General features: G+C 41.0%; 1 protein-coding gene across 4 annotated transcripts in view; it reads right to left on the reverse strand.

Annotated features, from left to right (window-relative positions):
- fstl5 (follistatin-like 5) overlaps positions 1–19,423 on the reverse strand; it is a 198,670-nt gene that overhangs the window by 92,267 nt on the left and 86,980 nt on the right. For all 4 annotated transcript variants that reach the window (XM_080900443.1, XM_080900441.1, XM_080900442.1 and 1 more), the window contains exon 5: positions 2,620–2,816. In XM_080900443.1, the coding sequence (XP_080756569.1) occupies positions 2,620–2,816 (197 nt within the window). The remainder of the gene's footprint in view (positions 1–2,619; positions 2,817–19,423) is intronic.

A 19,423-nucleotide genomic window follows, 5' to 3' on the forward strand; every position in this document is an offset into this window, starting at 1 on the left:
ATTTGTACTATATTTAAAAGTTTATAGATGCAAGTTGAAAAAAAACTTACATAATGTTTCTTCTTACAGCAAATTCTACAGCATCTTTTATCATGCTTTTTGTAGACAATAAACGGTATATCAGGATCAACACTGGACAAGAAGCAGTGTTTTATTTTTATTTTTTCTAGTAAAAGATAAATCTTCAAATATTATCTTTGGTACAATGATAGATACGATGAATGCATGAAGAAAAAATATGTTTTGATTTGCCATTTTAAAAGGGCACTAAAAGGGCAGGAACAATTGCTCACTGTGTCACTTCATGTGCACACTCTAGCACATTGAGTAAGTCCAAGTGAGGGATTTCTGTCCTAGAATTTCAAATGAGATCAGAGAATGCTCCAATTATAAAGGGTGCTTTAGGCCATGCGGGTGGCAGCCATAATTTTGTAATTTTAAACTGATGAAAAATGTGTGAATTGCTTATGTAGTTCTTTTTGAAGGTTTGTTCAGGCCAAATTTGATTTGCATTAATCTCTTCTTTCAAAATTATAATTTCTTAATAAGATAGAACTCAGTGCCAGCTCAAGCAGATGAGGTTAAGAAAACATGCACGGCCCTGCCAGTACAAGTTAAGAGAGCCATAACCTTACTGTGTAACTTACATCATTTAAGTTGAGTTATGAATTACTCTGAAAAAAAATTCTGAAGAACTACTCAATAAAGCAGAGAATCCATTTGAAAACAAATTATTAATTTGGTATAGGAGCCATGATGGTGAAGCGCTATTAACCCATGAGAGCCTTTGTTTGTTAACTGACTGATTAGATGGAGAAACCTATTTCGAAGCGATATTTGTCCTGCTGTCATTGTGTAGTTATTCTGATGTGAATTAAATTAATCAGAAACATTTTTATGCCTGTAAAGTAAACATGTAAATAGTCTTCACTTACTACAGGCAAACAAAGATACAGTTTGGACTGTTGCATTGATGGATTTTTTTGGACAATATTTTCTCCAAGGTAAATAACAAAACAAATGAAAAAAAGTTTCTTGGTTAACTACTGCATGCATACCCCAAAGTCAGGTAGGCTCATGAAAAAAAGCATATCTGTATGAACAAAAAAATAATAAATTCAGTTGAAACCCCCATAAGGGCCACCTGCAATTCACTGATATTTCAATTTCTGCCCTTCCCAAAAGTGCTCCCTTCTCTCCATTTTCCTGTGAATGAGGTTTATGTGGCTGGCTCTGCATGAAATATGCCAAATTTCCCATATATGTAAACAACAAAAATGGGAGGAGGGCTAAAAACAGACTTGGAGGAATCCCTGAAAACAGTTCCTCCATTTGGACGTATATTATTAGCCTGCATGATTCAAAACACCTGGTGGGGGTGGGGGTATCAACTCTGCAGAGGAAAAGATTACATCTCATTTACAAACAGGGTTAAAAACCAGGCCAAAGTAATATTCAATAGGTTGAAAGGGCATATTCAAATTAACACTTGGGGTATATTGGCAATGTTTTTCCATAAAACCCAGTCCAACACGGTCTAAGGAGCTTGGAAGGAAAAGCGTCTCTTTAAGTTGCTTGAAGATGTTTCACCTATCAACGAGAAGCTTCTTCAGCTCTAAGGTCAAATGGTAGAGAGTCCCAGATTGAAGTCCTAGGGGAGCGTCCCCCAAGAGGGTCATGAACCCCCTGGGGGGATGACTGAGAACCTTCACAGACATACCAGTCCAACATAGTTTGTTGACTATGTATTTTATTCACCGAGCATTGATTTCTCTCAAGCTGGCAAGGAGTACCATTTAATGTTAAAACATGTAAAAATATGTAAATAATATGAAAATATCACTATTTTGTGGCCATATGCCATAAACCTCCTGTGCTAAAATATTGATCTAATGAGTCAGAGGAAAGGGCACTGACAAAGCTTACCAAGGTGACCTCTGTACACGCAAGATTTCCTACTGGATCAGCAGGAAGATAACAGAAGAAAAGAAACTGATATGATGGTTTTGAAAACCACTGCGGGTTGCTTACCCCTTCAATTATTCAAATAAGCTCTATATTAACTCAATCCCGGGGTACTGGGAGACTTTATTTGATATGCACAGAATATCTTCCTTCCTTACGGCAGCCACAAAAAGGTCTTTTTTACAACATCCTGGTCAAAGGCTGTAGCCTCCCTTAAGCTTCATGGCTCCTTTGACCCACATTGCTTTTCAAAAGATTTACCTTGAGCGATGCACAACAGCTACCAGAGGGAAGGGTAAAAGGAGTAAAACGGACACAATTCTGGCACACATGAAAGAGGACAGTTTAAACACCTGAGCGCACAGATGGTTTGTTCACTTTTTATCCCCCTTTGATGAGATATTTAAATGAAATGGCTCTCAAGTTTTGACAGACATGACAGATACTGTGAAGTCTCTTGAAATGGGAAGCAAATCTTTTTATTCTGTACTTAAATGATGCTTTAAAAAATACCTTAAGACCAGTGTTAGCTTGTGAGTCGAGGTTAAGCAGTATGTTACCTTCATGCCAAACACACACTAATACCACATTCATTTTTGAAAGGGGGAATATGTAGTGGCATAGTCAAGCTCATTTTTACTCCCATATTCTTACCTGTGAGAGCTCGCTGGCATCTATTTGACCGTTATTGTCTGTATCAAAGCGTTTGAACATGACATCAACCAGTTGCTTCTTGGCCACCATGCTGTCCTTGTGTTTCCCATGGCTGGCAGGCCCCATGTATCGTTTCTCATGCAAATCCAGAATCTTGTTTTTCAGCCGTCGGTAGTCGCTCAGTCTACAGTTATCATCTGGGGGGGGAAAAGAAAAGGTAAACTGGTTGGATGATGGAGAGTTTATTTATTTATTTGTAGTAAAAAATGCAATAAGAGCTAAGGGGAAAGTACATGTTTATTTTATCCGATAACATGTTTCATAAATATCTAAATTATTCCCAAGTGCAGAACAAAGCACAATTAAAAACATTGAACTTATTATTTGTAACAATGGATGTAGTGTTTTCACATTTTTAGCCAATTAGTATCCAAGCAAAGTAGAATCCCCCTGAAGATTCACATTATTAAACATTAGCTCTTGTTTATATTCAGCAAAACCCAAATCTGTACAGGTCTCTGACTGTCTTCCTCATAATAACAAACGCTAAAGATTGTTTTCCCGAGGGGAGCACAAAGTGTGACAGACACGCTGCATTCACTGCCTCAAACTAAGAAAGCGGGAGCCTCTTCAACACAAAGAAACTGATGAACAAATCCATCACACAGGTGTCAAACACTAACCCTGACAGCAACAGAAAACACGTTGGTTTTGTATTTACAATCCACCATCAAAGGCTCCAGATCAAAGACGTAAACTACATGAAAGATTCAGCAGAGTAGAGTGGAGCCAAAGAGAAAAATAAGGACTAAAACTAGAGGTTGACACATGTCAAATCAGCTTCTCCTTGCTAAATCTGGAAGTCTCTCTCTACTAATAACAGTTATATTAGCTGATGTCAACAAGCACATGGGAAAAACGTTGCTGTTCACTGGGAAGTCTTTTAAGTCTCTGGAGAGGACGCTGACATCTATACCACATCTTACTGCGTGATCAACATGGGACAAGTATGGAATAATAGCTTCGTTGCAGAATCTCATGTGAGACAAATGATCTTTGTTGGGGATGATCAAGCAGGAATGATTTAGTGAGTCTGGTAATGAGAATTTCACACAGTAGAACTGGGTTCTCACCGAAAGCTGATGACTAGCTAAGTAGAATCAGAGTGACCCCAGAAACCAATGACATGTCATTATGAGATACCTGGGATCTCATTTTTGTACTGTAAATGTCTTCAAGCATTCCTTTATAGAAACAAATTGAGCAATCAGTGAGCATTTAAATGAGATGCTTGATGTAATCCCGACGCTCGCCATCATTTGGATATGACAGCCTTGAAGAAGTTCTCCTTAAACTCTGCCAGGGAAATAAACTGGCTTTCACCGAAACTATCATTTTCATCTCAGTTCTCTGTAACCTTGTAAAGTCCCCAAGGCGTAAAAACTCTATTCTTCGCATTCATATAATGTTTATTATTATCATGAAGAAAGTATAAAAATTAAGTATAAAAATATGGTAGCGTAAAGATTCAGTGTAAACAACAATGTACAACCGACACTTAACTTATTAGAAATGATTTACTGAGATTTGCAGTTTTCTGTGATAGCTGTTATTCTCTTGGTGGAAAAAGTGAAGAAATACCTTTATCTATGAATGAAAAGAGAAAAGCAAATAACAAGAAACACGACAAATATAGATTCTTCCATACAAGCTTGTTAGATAAGATTTTCTCTTTAATACAGATGTCAATATCATGGACAACAGGTGCTATTTGGATACTAGCGCTCTCCTTTTCAAATTTAAAAACTGCCACATTCTCTGCGCTGCAATGAAAAGGAAAAGTTAACGCCATTAGTGTCTGATCATTGCTATTCCATGCAGGGCAGAAGGGTTCAAGTGAATGTTTGATGAGTGTAAAACTGATGCGAATCGCATGCGATGACCTTTACAGTTACCAACTCCAACCACGAATGTTTACTGTGGGAGATATTGGATCAACATATTGAAGATCATGCTCTCTGCTGTAGTTATGAATATTAAAAAAACTGAAAAACAAGGTTTATATTTTGTAGGAACAGTTTGGTCCCAAGACGCATAAAAAAACACATCTACCGTAGATGCTTGTGGACATATTTCACTTTAAAGATTTTTTTCCCTGTAATCTATGTGTTGTGTTTTAAGACGGTCTCTTTTGTTTTGTTTATCCAAAGACATTGTCAGCAGTGTAATTCTACTCCTATAAATGCTTTATTTTCTGATGACCTCGTGTACCAAAATTAGGAAATCATGACCTAGCCAGGTGGAGAAAATTAGGTAAGAGAAAGAAGCACTGGAACATTGTCTCTCAGTGATGGTCTGGCTTCTATAACTATCAAACTGAGGTGTTGACAGATGTTTGAGCTGCACACTCAGTCAGAAGCACTCTGTAACTAGCAGGGTGTGAACAAAAACAGTGGTGGCTGCTAAGGACTTTCTAGCAGCCGCAGCAGGTAACAAAACAACAGGAAGCTCTTTTCAATGACAAAATTTGCTTTGGCTGTCAAAATAGTGATAATGGCTGGTGAATTCTAGGGAATCAAAAAAGTAACTTGCCCTCCAAAGTGTACCAACTGCAGAATGCTGCACCTCTTGGAGCGGGTTCTGCTTTAACAAGCATCAGTGGCAGAGAAGCTGCCCTGGTCACAGATGGCTGGTAAAATGAATAAAAGATAAATGGCTGCTGGCATACCCTCGGCTAAGGTCAGCTACATAAAAGAAGCATGAACTATCACATGCATGCAGGTCCACACGTGGATGTAAATGAAACTACTTATAGACAAACTGCTACCCAAAAACATGCATTTAAACACTCCAACATATCCAAACAGTACTTGTCTACACAGGGGAGTTTAAGCAATAATTTGGCAATGGCGACTATAATCTGTCAAATTAACTATGCCAACATGCCTTAGTCAAAACAGTACTTCAGGGAACAAGTAAAAACTCAGCAAAAAGCTGTTGTGTTATTCAGTCCAATCCACTTTGTCAAACTAAGATCTACTGAATGCTGAAAGAATAACTCTCCGTTTCGTGAAATCCAAAGTTTCCTGTAAATATGGAAATGTCTCAGGCACAGAAGTGGTTTTTGAGCTCAAAGGGATGCATCAATGGGGTCTGCTTTTCCTGTGCAATTGCTGGGGTTATCCTAAAAAAAAAGAAAAGAAAAGAAAAGAAAAGAAAAAAAAGAAAAAAAAACATTTCCCATTAAAACTTTGATCATTAAATTGATCATCACTAACTGATGAGTTCTCAGTTCCAACATTGTCTTGTTAATTGAATCATCTGCCTTTTTTCAGTCTTACTGTAGACAAAGACACAGGAAATCAGGATGGGTTATAAAACTGTGCAAACCTCGTCTGGACTCAAAATTACTTGTAATGGAAGAACAAGGGAAGAACAGAGGTGCTTGCTTTGTTTTGTTTTGGGTTTTTTTGTTTTGTTTTTGATGGAGGATCATGTTAGATATCAGTAAAAGGCTTAAAATGGAGTTCTACTGTTCCATCAACATTACAATCTTATTTACAGTAATGATAATGATGTTAAATAATCCTTTAACCTTATCCTTTTATTTTAAAATAATTTGGTGGTAGGAGAGCAGGCTGCTTCAGTAGGAAGTTTAAGACCCTGACCATAACAGCAAGCATGCCTCCAATGACTTCCATGCCTTGGGAGACCAACACGGTAGCCACAGGGTAACTGACAGAGAGCCAACAGTCAACTGATACCGATTACTGTGAAAGTGGAGAGGCTGCAAGACTCAGAGAAATCCAGGGACAAGGACAGCTGCAGGCAACTAATAATCCTTCAACAGGTTCAACTATGAAACCCCGAGAGCTTCCTCTAGATTGATCTTACTGACCGAAGATTCTCTTTTGGTCATCTTGTGTGCGGCTGTAAACAGTGAGTCTGAGCATTTATAGCAGGGCAAATGGGTGTGCTTGATTTATAACACAACACTGTCAGCAGGCAAAGCAATGGGCAAAAAGGCAGAGTACATTCTGGACAAATACATAGTCAATCACAACACACAGAGAAAGGCAGCCATATACTCTCAGATTCACACCTTCGCCTATTTAGAATCACCAGTTAACCTAACATGCATATCTCTGGACTGTGGGAGGCAGCCAGAGCCCACGCAGGTACAGGGAGAACATGCAAATTCCACTAAATGGTCCATCTAGCTGTTACACAAGTATAGCTACTCGTGTGCATGGATAAGATGACACAAACAAAGGGACAAGGTTCAAGCAAAAGCTTAATGTGGTGTGCAAGCTTCCTGCCAGTTCAGAGTTATTCCAGCTGGTGCTGGTAATGGTCAAGTGACCTGTGCCAACAAAAAGAGCAAAGAAACAGCAAATATAAAAGAGGTAAACAACAGAGTATTGTACAATAGCTTCAAGACGAAGACCTCGAGGACACAGAGAGAGCAATTCTTGCAATAGTATCACATTAACCGAAGTTACGTTTGTTTACTAGGCGACTCACACCAAGGCCTTTAAACGATTGAGCCTTACCTACTGAATAGCAATGGCATCTTAAATGCTAAGTGTTAAAGATGAGCTGGAATGTAGTTTCATCTGTTCTTCTTATCTGTTTTATGTAAGTGGTATCGATGGACATTTTGCATTTGTGCAGCAAAAGTGATGGATGGTGATGAATAGTGATCAAACAACAAAATCTTTATGTCTAACCGCTTTATGCAGCCGACAGCTTTTTCTACATTTAGTGACATTCACAAACAAACTGAACAGCCAGTTACAGCCTTAGAAAGAACATCTAAAATTTAAACTAATGTTTGACACTGGGTTCTCCACGTGTTTGTTTTGATTTTAGTGCTTTATAATTTCATCTTCCCTTGTCCCCAGTGCAAGCTTAACTGTACCTTTCATTCACAGTCTCCTTATTAAGAACACACCCTGAAAACAACATATGATTAGTAAATAATATATTCAGGGACATGGAAAAGTGTTGTAATACAAAACTAAATATTATCCATGGATGGAATACATGACATTTTTCATGGACAGAGTTGCAGAGAAAGCAACAATTTAGTGAGAGTGACAAAAAAATTTAGCTTTTCACAGTGACTATTCATCTGTGTGCAATTGGTTAATAAGTGGCTTTTAGTCAAAATGTAGGCCATCCAGGTATTCATGGAAGCCAGTGTTAATTTTTGATAATTTGGCAATACCACGTGAAGGAAGACGCTCTTTTACTGTTTGCTGTTGACTCAATGACCCGGAGATTAGTGTATCCAAAGAACAACAACAAAACCCTACATTCAAACCATACAAAAGTGCCATTCTCATGGGTATAACAGCATGCAAGCACAGGGAAATGGTGGTACACTCTGTGGTGAGCAAATGTAATGAAGCATGAAGGCTAAAAGCAAAAAAAGTAGTTTCTGTTTTAAAGAACTTTTCCACATACAGATGACGTCAGTGTAGAAAACTTAAATATTGTACAGGTGAAAAACGTCTGCTTTCTAAGCACCTGAGAGGCACACTACTGTGCACAAGAAATTAAGAGTCTCAAACGTGTATTGTGCCAAACAGCATGGAGAAGCAGCTGCTGCATTAGCAACCAATATAAGTCCAGCTGGCACTAATGAAAAGTTACTTTTCGAGCTGAAAATACACACTAATCCTTTGCCGAACATGCAGTAGACTCAGAGAAAGAAAACAGAAATTCTACGGACTCCCTCAGGTGTCGGTGTGTTGGTGGTTCTTTGTGTCTGGGGGTGGGCGTCCGGGTACACACCGGCTCACTCCTTGGCGGCCGCTTGTCGGGGCCTGGGGCCTGGGGCTCGCTCGGGCCCCTTTGGAGGTGGGGTGCCCCCGGCCTCTCGGCCTGGGGCTCGGTCACTCAGGCACAGCTGGGGGCCGGCGGAGCTCACGGGCGCGTCACTGCAACCCCCCCTGACTTCTGCTCCGCGGCTGCTGGGCGAGCCCTCATCTGGGACTCTCCTCAGCTCTTACTGGAACAGTGGCGCGGCTGCCCCTCTGTTGGTCTTCCTTGGTCTCTTGTGTTCTGGGGGCCTCTGGATGTCTGGAGTTTTGATCTCCTCCATACCCGCTTCACACCCTGGAGGACGGGGCTGTGGCCCCCCCACACTCCCTAGCAGATCATTACATGGAGAAACCTTTGGAATGCAAGCATGCTGATCCACACAGGTATGCACACATGGGTATTCACAGACGCGGACTAAAGCTTTCTTGGCTGCTACCTCAAAGCACACTGTGCGCTGTCTATCTTGCGTGCTGCACAATGTCGTTTATTATTTAGTAAATATTGATATCTATGACTAGCTAGTTTATTGTGATGGTGCTTTGTTTTCTCTATTATTATGTTGCTCTTTGTTGTTTGCTGCCTCCTCTGTTTGTTTTTTTTGTTTGTTTGTTTTTTTTTCTCCATACAGGTGACCCAGGAGTTCTTTTTTTTTTTCTCTCTCTTCCCCCCCCTTCTCACCGTCTCTTCTCCCCTTTGGTTTTCTTTCTTTCTCTCCCCCTCTTTCTCTCATTCATTCCCCCTGTCCTATTTATTAAAAAAAAAAAAAAAAAAAAAAAAGACAAAGGATGAACTGAAGCTCTGCCATCACGTAATGTCGCATACTGCTGTTTCTGATGTCATTTAAAAAAAAAAAAAAAAAAAAAAGAAATTCTACATGCTCTCCACAGAGACCGTAAAAGTGACTGAACCCCCCTCGCTACCTCAACCTGCCCCTTTAAAAGCCCTACTGTTTTATTTATAAAAAGAAAAAGGCGGCTCAGTGGAATAGCTAGAGTCAACTCCACTGAAACTGTCCCATCTTTGCCCGACTAAGCCTGCCCCCCACCAACCATCTCTTGCAGCTTTTCCATCTCCGTCTCCAGGGCCCTGGGTACTGCCGCTGCTCACAATACATCAAGACAGCACAGCATGACAACTGGGCTAACCAAATCAGAGGTCACTGATTGCAATCTTTAAGAGCAACTGGAGGTGTCAGTGCCGTAACACCTGACTGAATCTGAAATGGATATCTGGGCAGTAGAGCTGCAACCCCTCAAAGCTGCTCTGGCCAGGTCGATATGAATGCAAAACACTCACAGCAGACCTCAGGCACAGAGAAGAGACTCCTGCTAATATCTCGGAGTTCAAAATAAAAGATTTCAGTCACACTGAGGCTTTTTGCATCCATACTGAAAAGTAAAGAAATACAAAACTGAAGTTCATTCCTGCCCTTGGAAACAGCAAGTTGAAACACAGTCACACCGTAAGGTCCTTTTGTTAGATATTCTTGATCTTTTAATCACACTCCATGATCTTTATTAGCAGATTGAGTTTACCCAGCTGTCATGGAGCTGCTTTTCTTTTGTCACATGTGCCTATATGATTTGCTGCTCACATTGTGTACTGAAATTTTGTTTTCATGCTGTACTAAAAACCAATTCCATCTGTGGTCACATGGCAATTAAAGTAAAGAACAAATCTGGAAACAAGCCAGTCCAATTTCTACAGGGAATGGGTCTCTAAATTGTTAGACTTATGTCAAAGTGGCTGCTAGAGTTGATGAACAGATTTCTTGTGTTTGGCCCGATGGCTGAATGTTTTACAGTATCTAATAACATCTGTACAAAGAACAGGATTGATCTATTGAATTATCCTTTGGAGATAATGATTGGTTTGTTGTTTAATTATTAAAACCAGAAGCTAGTGAGAAAAAACCCACAAGCTTTCTGTTGAAGTCAATTATAGGAGCATTTTCTTATCAGTCACCTCTATTGATATTTTATTAAGTTCAGGCAATTAAAATAACGTAACAAATAACAAAAGGAAAACCGGAAAAAGTCTTGGTAAAAGACATGATATGTATTTGTTCAAATACATATCATGTAAAATTTGTTTCAAACCATTCACAGTCATCTGAAAACTAATGATTACTGATATATTTGTCAGCTACACACACACACACACCATTTGGTTGGGATTAATAGACTACATATAAAATATGGAAGTAGGTTCTGGGTATGCAATGTAAAGTCAGTCCACAAGTACCATAAACCTGTTTTCTTGCTAATGGCCAGGGGCAGAGTGCTCAGTTTGTAAAACAAACTGCTAGTTGTACAGAAGAATATAGAAAAATAGCCCTTGGCTGCTTTGCTCTGTGACCTCAGTAAAGGCTTCTCTTATGGCTTAATAGGGTAAGTAGAATTTTGTAAATTATGGCTACGATTACAGTCATAAAGGACGATTATCACAGTCATTTGCTAATGAACATGAAGTGTTCTGCAGTTTCTGGGCCACACACACACCCTTCGAAAGCTGAGATTCAAAGCACCGAGATTTTTGATAGCAAAAACACTCACCCTGAGGATGAGCATTTTTGCTGATATGACTTCATAACCCATGGGTGCCATCCCATTTTTGTACTGTCTACATGCTTAAAGACATAAAAGAAACAACCAAGTAATTGTGTTTATAGCTAATATATCAGTATATTAAAACAGTCACCAAAGGTGAACTCTGATGTCTTATATACCAAAAACCCACACTAGCCTCCTCCATGAGATGTTTTGCAAAAAATAAAAATAACAAAATGATAATAAAAATAATAAATAAGTAATTCCAACTCTGTCTTTACCAAATAACAATTGTGTATTTTTCATATAGAGGACAACTTCTATACAAAAGTTTCTTTGGAAACCTCACTTTGTTTCTTTACCACTTAGTAACTTTCTGAGCCTTTAGTAACAGCACAAGACAGATCCCCCCCTTTCATTCAGTCTCTGTCACTACTGTTTCCTCCCCAGATGCAGGTGTAATCCTCTCCTTCCAATCTTTCATCAAGACTGCTGCTCTTCCTCACGTCTTAATCTTTGATGTATTACCACCCCACCCCTCCTCTCTTACCTTGAATGGAATCATTATCATCTAGGAGACTTTACTCAAACATTACTCCATCCACCCAACTTAGCCTTACTGCTTTCCTTTTTTTTCACTCGACTGACAGAATCCCCAGGAGGTGTTCAGAGCTTCAATTCCCCTATTAAAAAAAAGCCCAACTTCTGTGCCATCTGCTACTATATACTCCAGTACACCCACACCTGAACACTCTGACTTTACTGGCCTTTTGTTCTAGCACTGCTGGATCCTGGCCATGATGGCTTTGTGGCATGTTCTGATGGATTATCTTAATTATTAATTTCAGTGAATGTGAAACATGTGACTCATCTTGACTCCTGCATTGTATAAAGCATTACAGGTTGGAGCGCAAATTTAATTAATCCAATACATGTATAAGTGAGAGACTGTAAATGGAAACTGGTCAAAAATGAATAAAGAATAAGTATAATTTAAATACTTTGAAATTGTTGGTTATTGTAGGTCTTTTTTTGTTGGAGGGGGGAGGGGGGGGGGGGGGGGGGCAAAAGAAACAGGCCTTTCTTTTCCCAAAAGAAATGTAGGTTGGCTTAGACTAATCTTCCAGACTGAGATGAAGCTAGACTGAAATACAAGACAAAGAAAAGAACGAGAAGAGAAGGAGATTGTGAGAACAGGAAGGCTTTGTTTTCCTCTCAAATATGATCCCAGAAGGCTTGATTACACAGAGCTTACTCCTTCAGTGGCAGGTCTTGTTGATGACATGATAGAAGGCAGTGACCCAGGGGCCAAGACATCAAATCAACACTGCTGCAGGTCTATATTTGGTCTACTGCAGACAGGCTGAGGAATATCATTTCTTCACAGTTGGGCCACAGTTTGATCAGCGAGCTTGAACAAGAATAGAAATATTTCTCAGATGTATAGCTGATGCATAAATGATGTCAATACCTGAGTTAATAATGTTAGACTGAAACCCAGTGGTGGAAGCAAAGAAATAAGGAGTAACCTCAGTAACATTTACAGTTTAAAATAGTCAGAAAGGCTTTTGGTGTTGCGAGGTTAACTATGTAGCCCCAAGTCAAGATGGATTTGGAATAGATGGGTAGATGTGTGCTGGTGTGAAAAGCCTTCTATTTGCTTCTATTTACCCTTTAGGCATGCTGACCTTACTTCAGTGGCTTTCTGCTTCAGAAAAAAGTGATCCCTGTGAGTGTCAACTACTCCAATCAGAGTTATCATATTATCAGATGAAGATGATAAATCCTTACATAACACAAACTATGACATTAAAATGCAACACTGTTGCAAATAAGGTGACTGCACCACATTAAATAATCTAGTCTAAAGGTATAGAGCTGTAAACACTAAACATTACTATCCCATAGCATAATAAAGAAGATGTGGACATTCCATTAATTTGTAGTAAGATCAAGTGAAATTATTTTGTTGACTGGGCAGGTATTTTTGGTCTGTGTTGTAGTACTGTAGCTGCGATTCCAGCAGTTTAAAGGAAACCTAGCAGCACATTATAATTTATCCGCTTCACCCGATGAATACATGCACATTCCTGTTACAATGTGATGCACTGTTTGTGCTTCATTCAGTTGTTTAAGATACGTCTTAACAACTTGCACATATCAAATATATCATCCCAGCAAATCATCTATATTGCACTTAAAACATGCTGCAACAAAAAAAACTAAATAAAAAAACAGTGAAAACATGGTGCTTCCATGCTGAACACAAGAGAGTTTTGATGTACTTAAGAGTACACCCTCTGTGTTGTCGTGCAGTATCCTAGTAGGTGGGGTTAATTAGTACAACTGGGAGGACCTGGCCAGTGTCCCTGGAGGACTTAACAGGTGTCTGTATCAGCTCTTTCTCCATCGACCCAGGACCATGTTTTTGATTTGGTTGACTACAGCCAGATTATTTTAGGTTTTACACTACACAACATCACAGACTTAACATTCATTCATCTAAATACTGACACACTGACAATGACTGACACACCTCACAAAGTTAATTATGGTTTTTTTGGGGGTTTTTTGGTTAATAAATTGTGGTTCAAGTTGTGCATCTCCCATTACTTGCATGGCTCATAACTCATCGACCCTCCAACACTGTTTTCAGTATTTTTCCTAATTGTACTGTCATGAATGTTTACACTTAACATGCTAACTGAGGACTGCAGAGTCTGAGATGTAGCTCTCAGAGTTTCTGCTTTTTCTCTGAGCATTGCACGGTCTGACCTTGGGGTGAATCTGCTGGGATTCGGACCTGTGATGGCATGCCACACATGGTAAGCTCCACACCTCACCACCCGTTGATTCACTTTAGTTTAATTTACAGTCACTACTTTAAAATATTCTATTTATTGTTCAATATCGTTTCTTTATTAAATGTATTCATTTTTCCATCACACCTTCCAATGTTTATATGGCGTGCACACATATTAACCTTGCAAGGTCAAAGTTCTGTTTTATGTTATATTAATACAGCTTTCTTTGTTTGAGTTACCTGGGTGTTGGTGTCTCCTCCTGTCTGGCAAAAGGTGTGGCAAAGGGCTGGGAGACCTGAAGTACTGCTGACAGCCTAATTGGATTGCACCACATGCTTCATTGCCTGGGGGGTGTTTCATGTTTGTTTAAATGTTTTGTATTAGTTGGTTATATGGCAGCCATCTTGTTTTCCCCGTGTGTGTCATTTGGTTTAGCTAAACCAGTATTTAAGTCCCCCTGTGTGTCATTTCAGCAGGTCAGTTTACCATATGTTTGTTTGAGGTTTTGTTAATTATTATCTTGAGTTTAGGCTATTGAGTTGACCTCTTTTATTGGTCTGCCTGTTTAAGTTTTGGCTTTGTTAAATATATTTTCATATTTTTGGGTCAATAAAACCCGTTTTTTGAATTAAAACCACCTGTGTCCTTTATGCTTTACTGCTTGGTAGTGATGGGCAGATGAAGCCCCATGAAGCACTGAAGCTTTTCATCCAATTGGTTCACCCCAACGCGAAGCTTCATGAAGCTTCATTTGCTCTAGCAGGACACCTACTGGACGTAAAAATAATAGCTGGCATGAATTTGAAGAGTGTGGCATTTTGCACACAGCCTGTAAATGTCAACAACAAAAGGAGTGTGTAAAACACCTATAGTGTAGTGATGGCAGTATACTGTGTATATTTATGCTGGCAGTATGGAAAATGATTATTTGCGGCAAAGTTCGAACCGCTTCATGAACCAGTCACGTGGTACAGCCGGGCAGCGAGGCTTCGGACGTCATCATTTTCAGCTCCTCCCATAAATGAAGCAAGCCTCGATACGCGCTTCGCGGAAACGCCCCCTCCATTACTCGACACACGCTCCGAAGCCTCGATACAGAACGTCCCATCACTACTGCTTGGTCCCTGACAGGACCCCTGGGATGACTGCAGCATTGTGTTAACATAGACCTAACTGATCCAGCCAAGAAAACTACCAAAACATCTCTCTTACATAGAGATGGTGACACTTGCTGATTATCAATTAATAAATGCATTTCATTAACAGCACCTGGTTGGTATTTACCCTGTTAATTCCTATGGAAGTAGTAAGGTTGTACTTGTTTTTCTTATTTATTTGGTTGATTATCTTGTTTGTTGGTTTGCTTCTTTTTGTGTTCTGTTGTGTTTTTACAGGACTGTATAAGATCTCTTTAAAAGCTTTCTTTTTCACATGACTGTCATTTTAAATGCATATGTTAGGACAGTGATGAATCCAATCCATCATCAAACAACTTTTGGCCTCCACAGGATATGTCACAGGGTGCAGCCAACACTGTTCCCAGTGTATTGGTGCTCACTGCTACTCTACTGCCAAGTTCCGTCTTACTCTGAACTTGGACTAGCAGGATGAAACACTACAGGCTAGGCACGAGTACATTGCAGTACTTTGACTAAGAGTCTAAGTCATTATACAGTGGGGCAAAAAAGTATTTAGTCAGCCACCGATTGTGCAAGTTCCCCCACCTAAAATGATGACAGAGGTCAGTAATTTGCACCAGAGGTACACTTCAACTGTGAGAGACAGAATGTGAAAAAAAAAAATCCATGAATCCACATGGTAGGATTTGTAAAGAATTTATTCGTAAATCAGGGTGGAAAATAAGTATTTGGTCAATAACAAAAATACAACTCAATACTTTGTAACATAACCTTTGTTGGCAATAAGAGAGGTCAAACGTTTACTATAGGTCTTTACCAGGTTTGCACACACAGTAGCTGGTATTTTGGCCCATTCCTCCATGCAGATCTTCTCGAGAGCAGTGATGTTTTGGGGCTGTCGCCGAGCAACACGGACTTTCAACTCCCGCCACAGATTTTCTATGGGGTTGAGGTCTGGAGACTGGCTAGGCCACTCCAGGACTTTCAAATGCTTCTTACGGAGCCACTCCTTTGTTGCCCGGGCGGTGTGTTTTGGATCATTGTCATGTTGGAAGACCCAGCCTCATTTCATCTTCAAAGTTCTCACTGATGGAAGGAGGTTTTGGCTCAAAATCTCACGATACATGGCCCCATTCATTCTGTCCTTAACACGGATCAGTCGTCCTGTCCCCTTGGCAGAAAAACAGCCCCATAGCATGATGTTTCCACCCCCATGCTTCACAGTAGGTATGGTGTTCTTGGGATGCTACTCAGTATTCTTCTTCCTCCAAACACGACGAGTTGAGTTTATACCAAAAAGTTCTACTTTGGTTTCATCTGACCACATGACATTCTCCCAATCCTCTGCTGTATCATCCATGTGCTCTCTGGCAAACTTCAGACGGGCCTGGACATGCACTGGCTTCAGCAGCGGAACACGTCTGGCACTGCGGGATTTGATTCCCTGCCGTTGTAGTGTGTTACTGATGGTGACCTTTGTTACTTTGGTCCCAGCTCTCTGCAGGTCATTCACCAGGTCCCCCCGTGTGGTTCTGGGATCTTTGCTCACCGTTCTCATGATCATTTTGACCCCACGGGATGAGATCTTGCGTGGAGCCCCAGATCGAGGGAGCTTATCAGTGGTCTTGTATGTCTTCCATTTTCTGATGATTGCTCCCACAGTTGATTTTTTCACACCAAGCTGCTTGCCTATTGTAGATTCACTCTTCCCAGTCTGGTGCAGGTCTACAATACTTTTCCTGGTGTCCTTCGAAAGCTCTTTGGTCTTGGCCATGGCGGAGTTTGGAGTCTGACTGTTTGAGGCTGTGGACAGGTGTCTTTTATACAGATGATGAGTTCAAAAAGGTGCCATTCATACAGGTAACGAGTGGGGGACAGAAAAGCTTCTTACAGAAGACGTTACAGGTCTGTGAGAGCCAGAGATTTTCCTTGTTTGAGGTGACCAAATACTTATTTTCCACCCTGATTTACGAATAAATTCTTTACAAATCCTACCATGTGAATTCATGGATTTTTTTTTCACATTCTGTCTCTCACAGTTGAAGTGTACCTCTGGTGCAAATTACTGACCTCTGTCATCATTTTAAGTGGGGGAACTTGCACAATCGGTGGCTGACTAAATACTTTTTTGCCCCACTGTATTATAATCACTTCATTTAATTTAATTAAAAATATCTTAAGGTCAGTTATGACCTTGTATCTATTATGCCCAAGCATGAATCTGTCTTTGGTTAGCATCACTCAAATGTAATTAACTATAGTCTAAAACTCTTGAAAAAGTCCAGAAGCTGACCTCAATTTCAGATACTTTTTCGTTGTTTTCATTGTATGTAAAGCACATACCTAGAAACTCAATTTCTGACATCTAGAGACTAATGGCATTTACATTCCACCCAGCAAGAGACTTTGCACAAAGAAAATGTTTGGTTCTTTAACTCAGCATATCAGTGTTTACCTCAACCAATGAGTTTATTTTACTCTCCAGTGCAGCTCAGCCTCTGAGAAATGTTTGTGTTGCATGAATAAACTCTAGTCTGCCAGAAGTCTGCTTTGTGGTCTGAAGACATACAGTACTCTATTCAGCTTTATGTACTGGCTTGTATTATAGTGCCGACATTAACAGACACACACACACACACACACACACACACACACAAACAATCTCTTACTCCTACACAGATTGTAAAGCAGCTTCTTATACTGACCTGCGGCCAACACTCTGATCACAATGTCTATAGATTCCTGCTTTTCATTGCACTGTGGGGTCAGCATTAGGTTAAAGGACTCTATTATCATCTATCTAGCCACTCAGCTCATAGCTGGGAACCATAAAGAGTTGAATTCCTATAGATCTGCTGCGCTGAGATACAGCGCTTTCTGTAGCCTTTATTGATCGGCTCATAAAACATTCAGTATGGATGGAAACAAGTCTATGCCAGGGTGCTGGAAAGGAGAGTTCGTCCGCTAGTCGAACCTCGGATACAGGAGGAACAATGCGGTTTTCGTCCTGGTCGCGGAACACTGGACCAGCTCTTTATCCTCTCGAGGATACTTGAGGGTGCATGGGAGTTTGCCCAACCAGTCTACATGTGTTTTGTGGACTTGGAGAAGGCATTCGACCGTGTCCCTCGGGGTGTCCTGTGGGAGGTGTTGCGGGAGTATGGGGTGTCTGCCCCAATGTTAAGGGCCATTCAATCCCTATACAACCATTGTAAGAGCTTGGTTCGCATTGCCGGCAATAAGTCGGACTCGTTCCCGGTGGGTGATGGGCTCCGCCAGGGCTGCCCTTTGTCTCCGGTTCTGTTCATAATTTTTATGGACAGGATTTCTAGGCGCAGCCAAGTGGCGGAGGGCTTTCGCTTTGGTGGCCTCAGAATCTCATCTCTGATATTTGCGGATGATGTGGTTCTGTTGGCTTCATCGGGTGAAGGCCTCCAGCTCGCACTGGAGCGGTTCACAGCCGAGTGTGAAGCAGCGGGAATGAGGATCAGCACCTCCAAATCTGAGGCCATGGTTCTCAGCCGGAAAAGGGTGGAGTGCCCACTCCGGGTCGGGGATGAGTTCCTGCCACAAGTGGAGGAGTTCAAGTATCTCGGGGTCTTGTTCGCGAGTGATGGGAGAAGGGAGCCGGAGATCGATAGACGGATTGGGGCTGCAGCTGCAGTAATGCGGACGCTGCACCGGTCCGTCATGGTGAAGAGGGATCTGAGTGTAAAAGCGAAGCTCTCAATTTACCGGTTGATCTACATCCCTACCCTCACCTATGGCCACGAGCTGTGGGTAGTGACCGAAAGAACAAGATTGCGGATACAAGCGGCAGAAATGAGCTTCCTCCGAAGGGTGGCTGGCCTCTCCCTTAGAGATAGGGAGAAAAGTTCGGCCATCCGGGAGGGGCTCAGAGTAGAGCAGCTGCTCCTCCACATCGAAAGGAGCCAGCTGAGGTGGTTCGGGCATCTGACAAGGATGCCCCCTGGGCGCCTCCTGGGTGAGGTGTTCCAGGCATGTTGGAGAGATTATATCTCTCGGCTGGCCTGGGAACGCCTTGGTGTTCCCCCGGATAAGCTGGAGGAGGTGGCTGGGGAGAGGGAGGTCTGGGCCTCTTTGCTTAGGCTGCTGCCCCCGCGACCCGGCCTTGGATAAAGCGGATGAAGATGGATGGATGGATGGATGGATGGATGGATGGATGGATAATGTATTCGATTTTATCTGTGGCATGGGGCACATGTATATGAGGGCCAGCATGCTTTCTTACAATAATCATAAAATATTACTTACATAGGACACTTCCCCACAAATAATGCAGTCACAGAGTATACTGCTCAAAGGAATTTTGGAAGCACTGGAACAATTTTAAAGCTTTAGAAGTGAAACTTTGTGATTAACCCCATTGCAACATAATCTGTAGACCTACCCCCCCCCCCCCCCCCCCACACACACACACACACACAAAACATATTAAGGATTGTACATTAACAAAAAACTG

The sequence above is a fragment of the Rhamphochromis sp. 'chilingali' genome (assembly GCF_963969265.1).
Source record: "Rhamphochromis sp. 'chilingali' genome assembly, chromosome: 13".
Lineage (NCBI taxonomy): Eukaryota > Metazoa > Chordata > Actinopteri > Cichliformes > Cichlidae > Rhamphochromis > Rhamphochromis sp. 'chilingali'.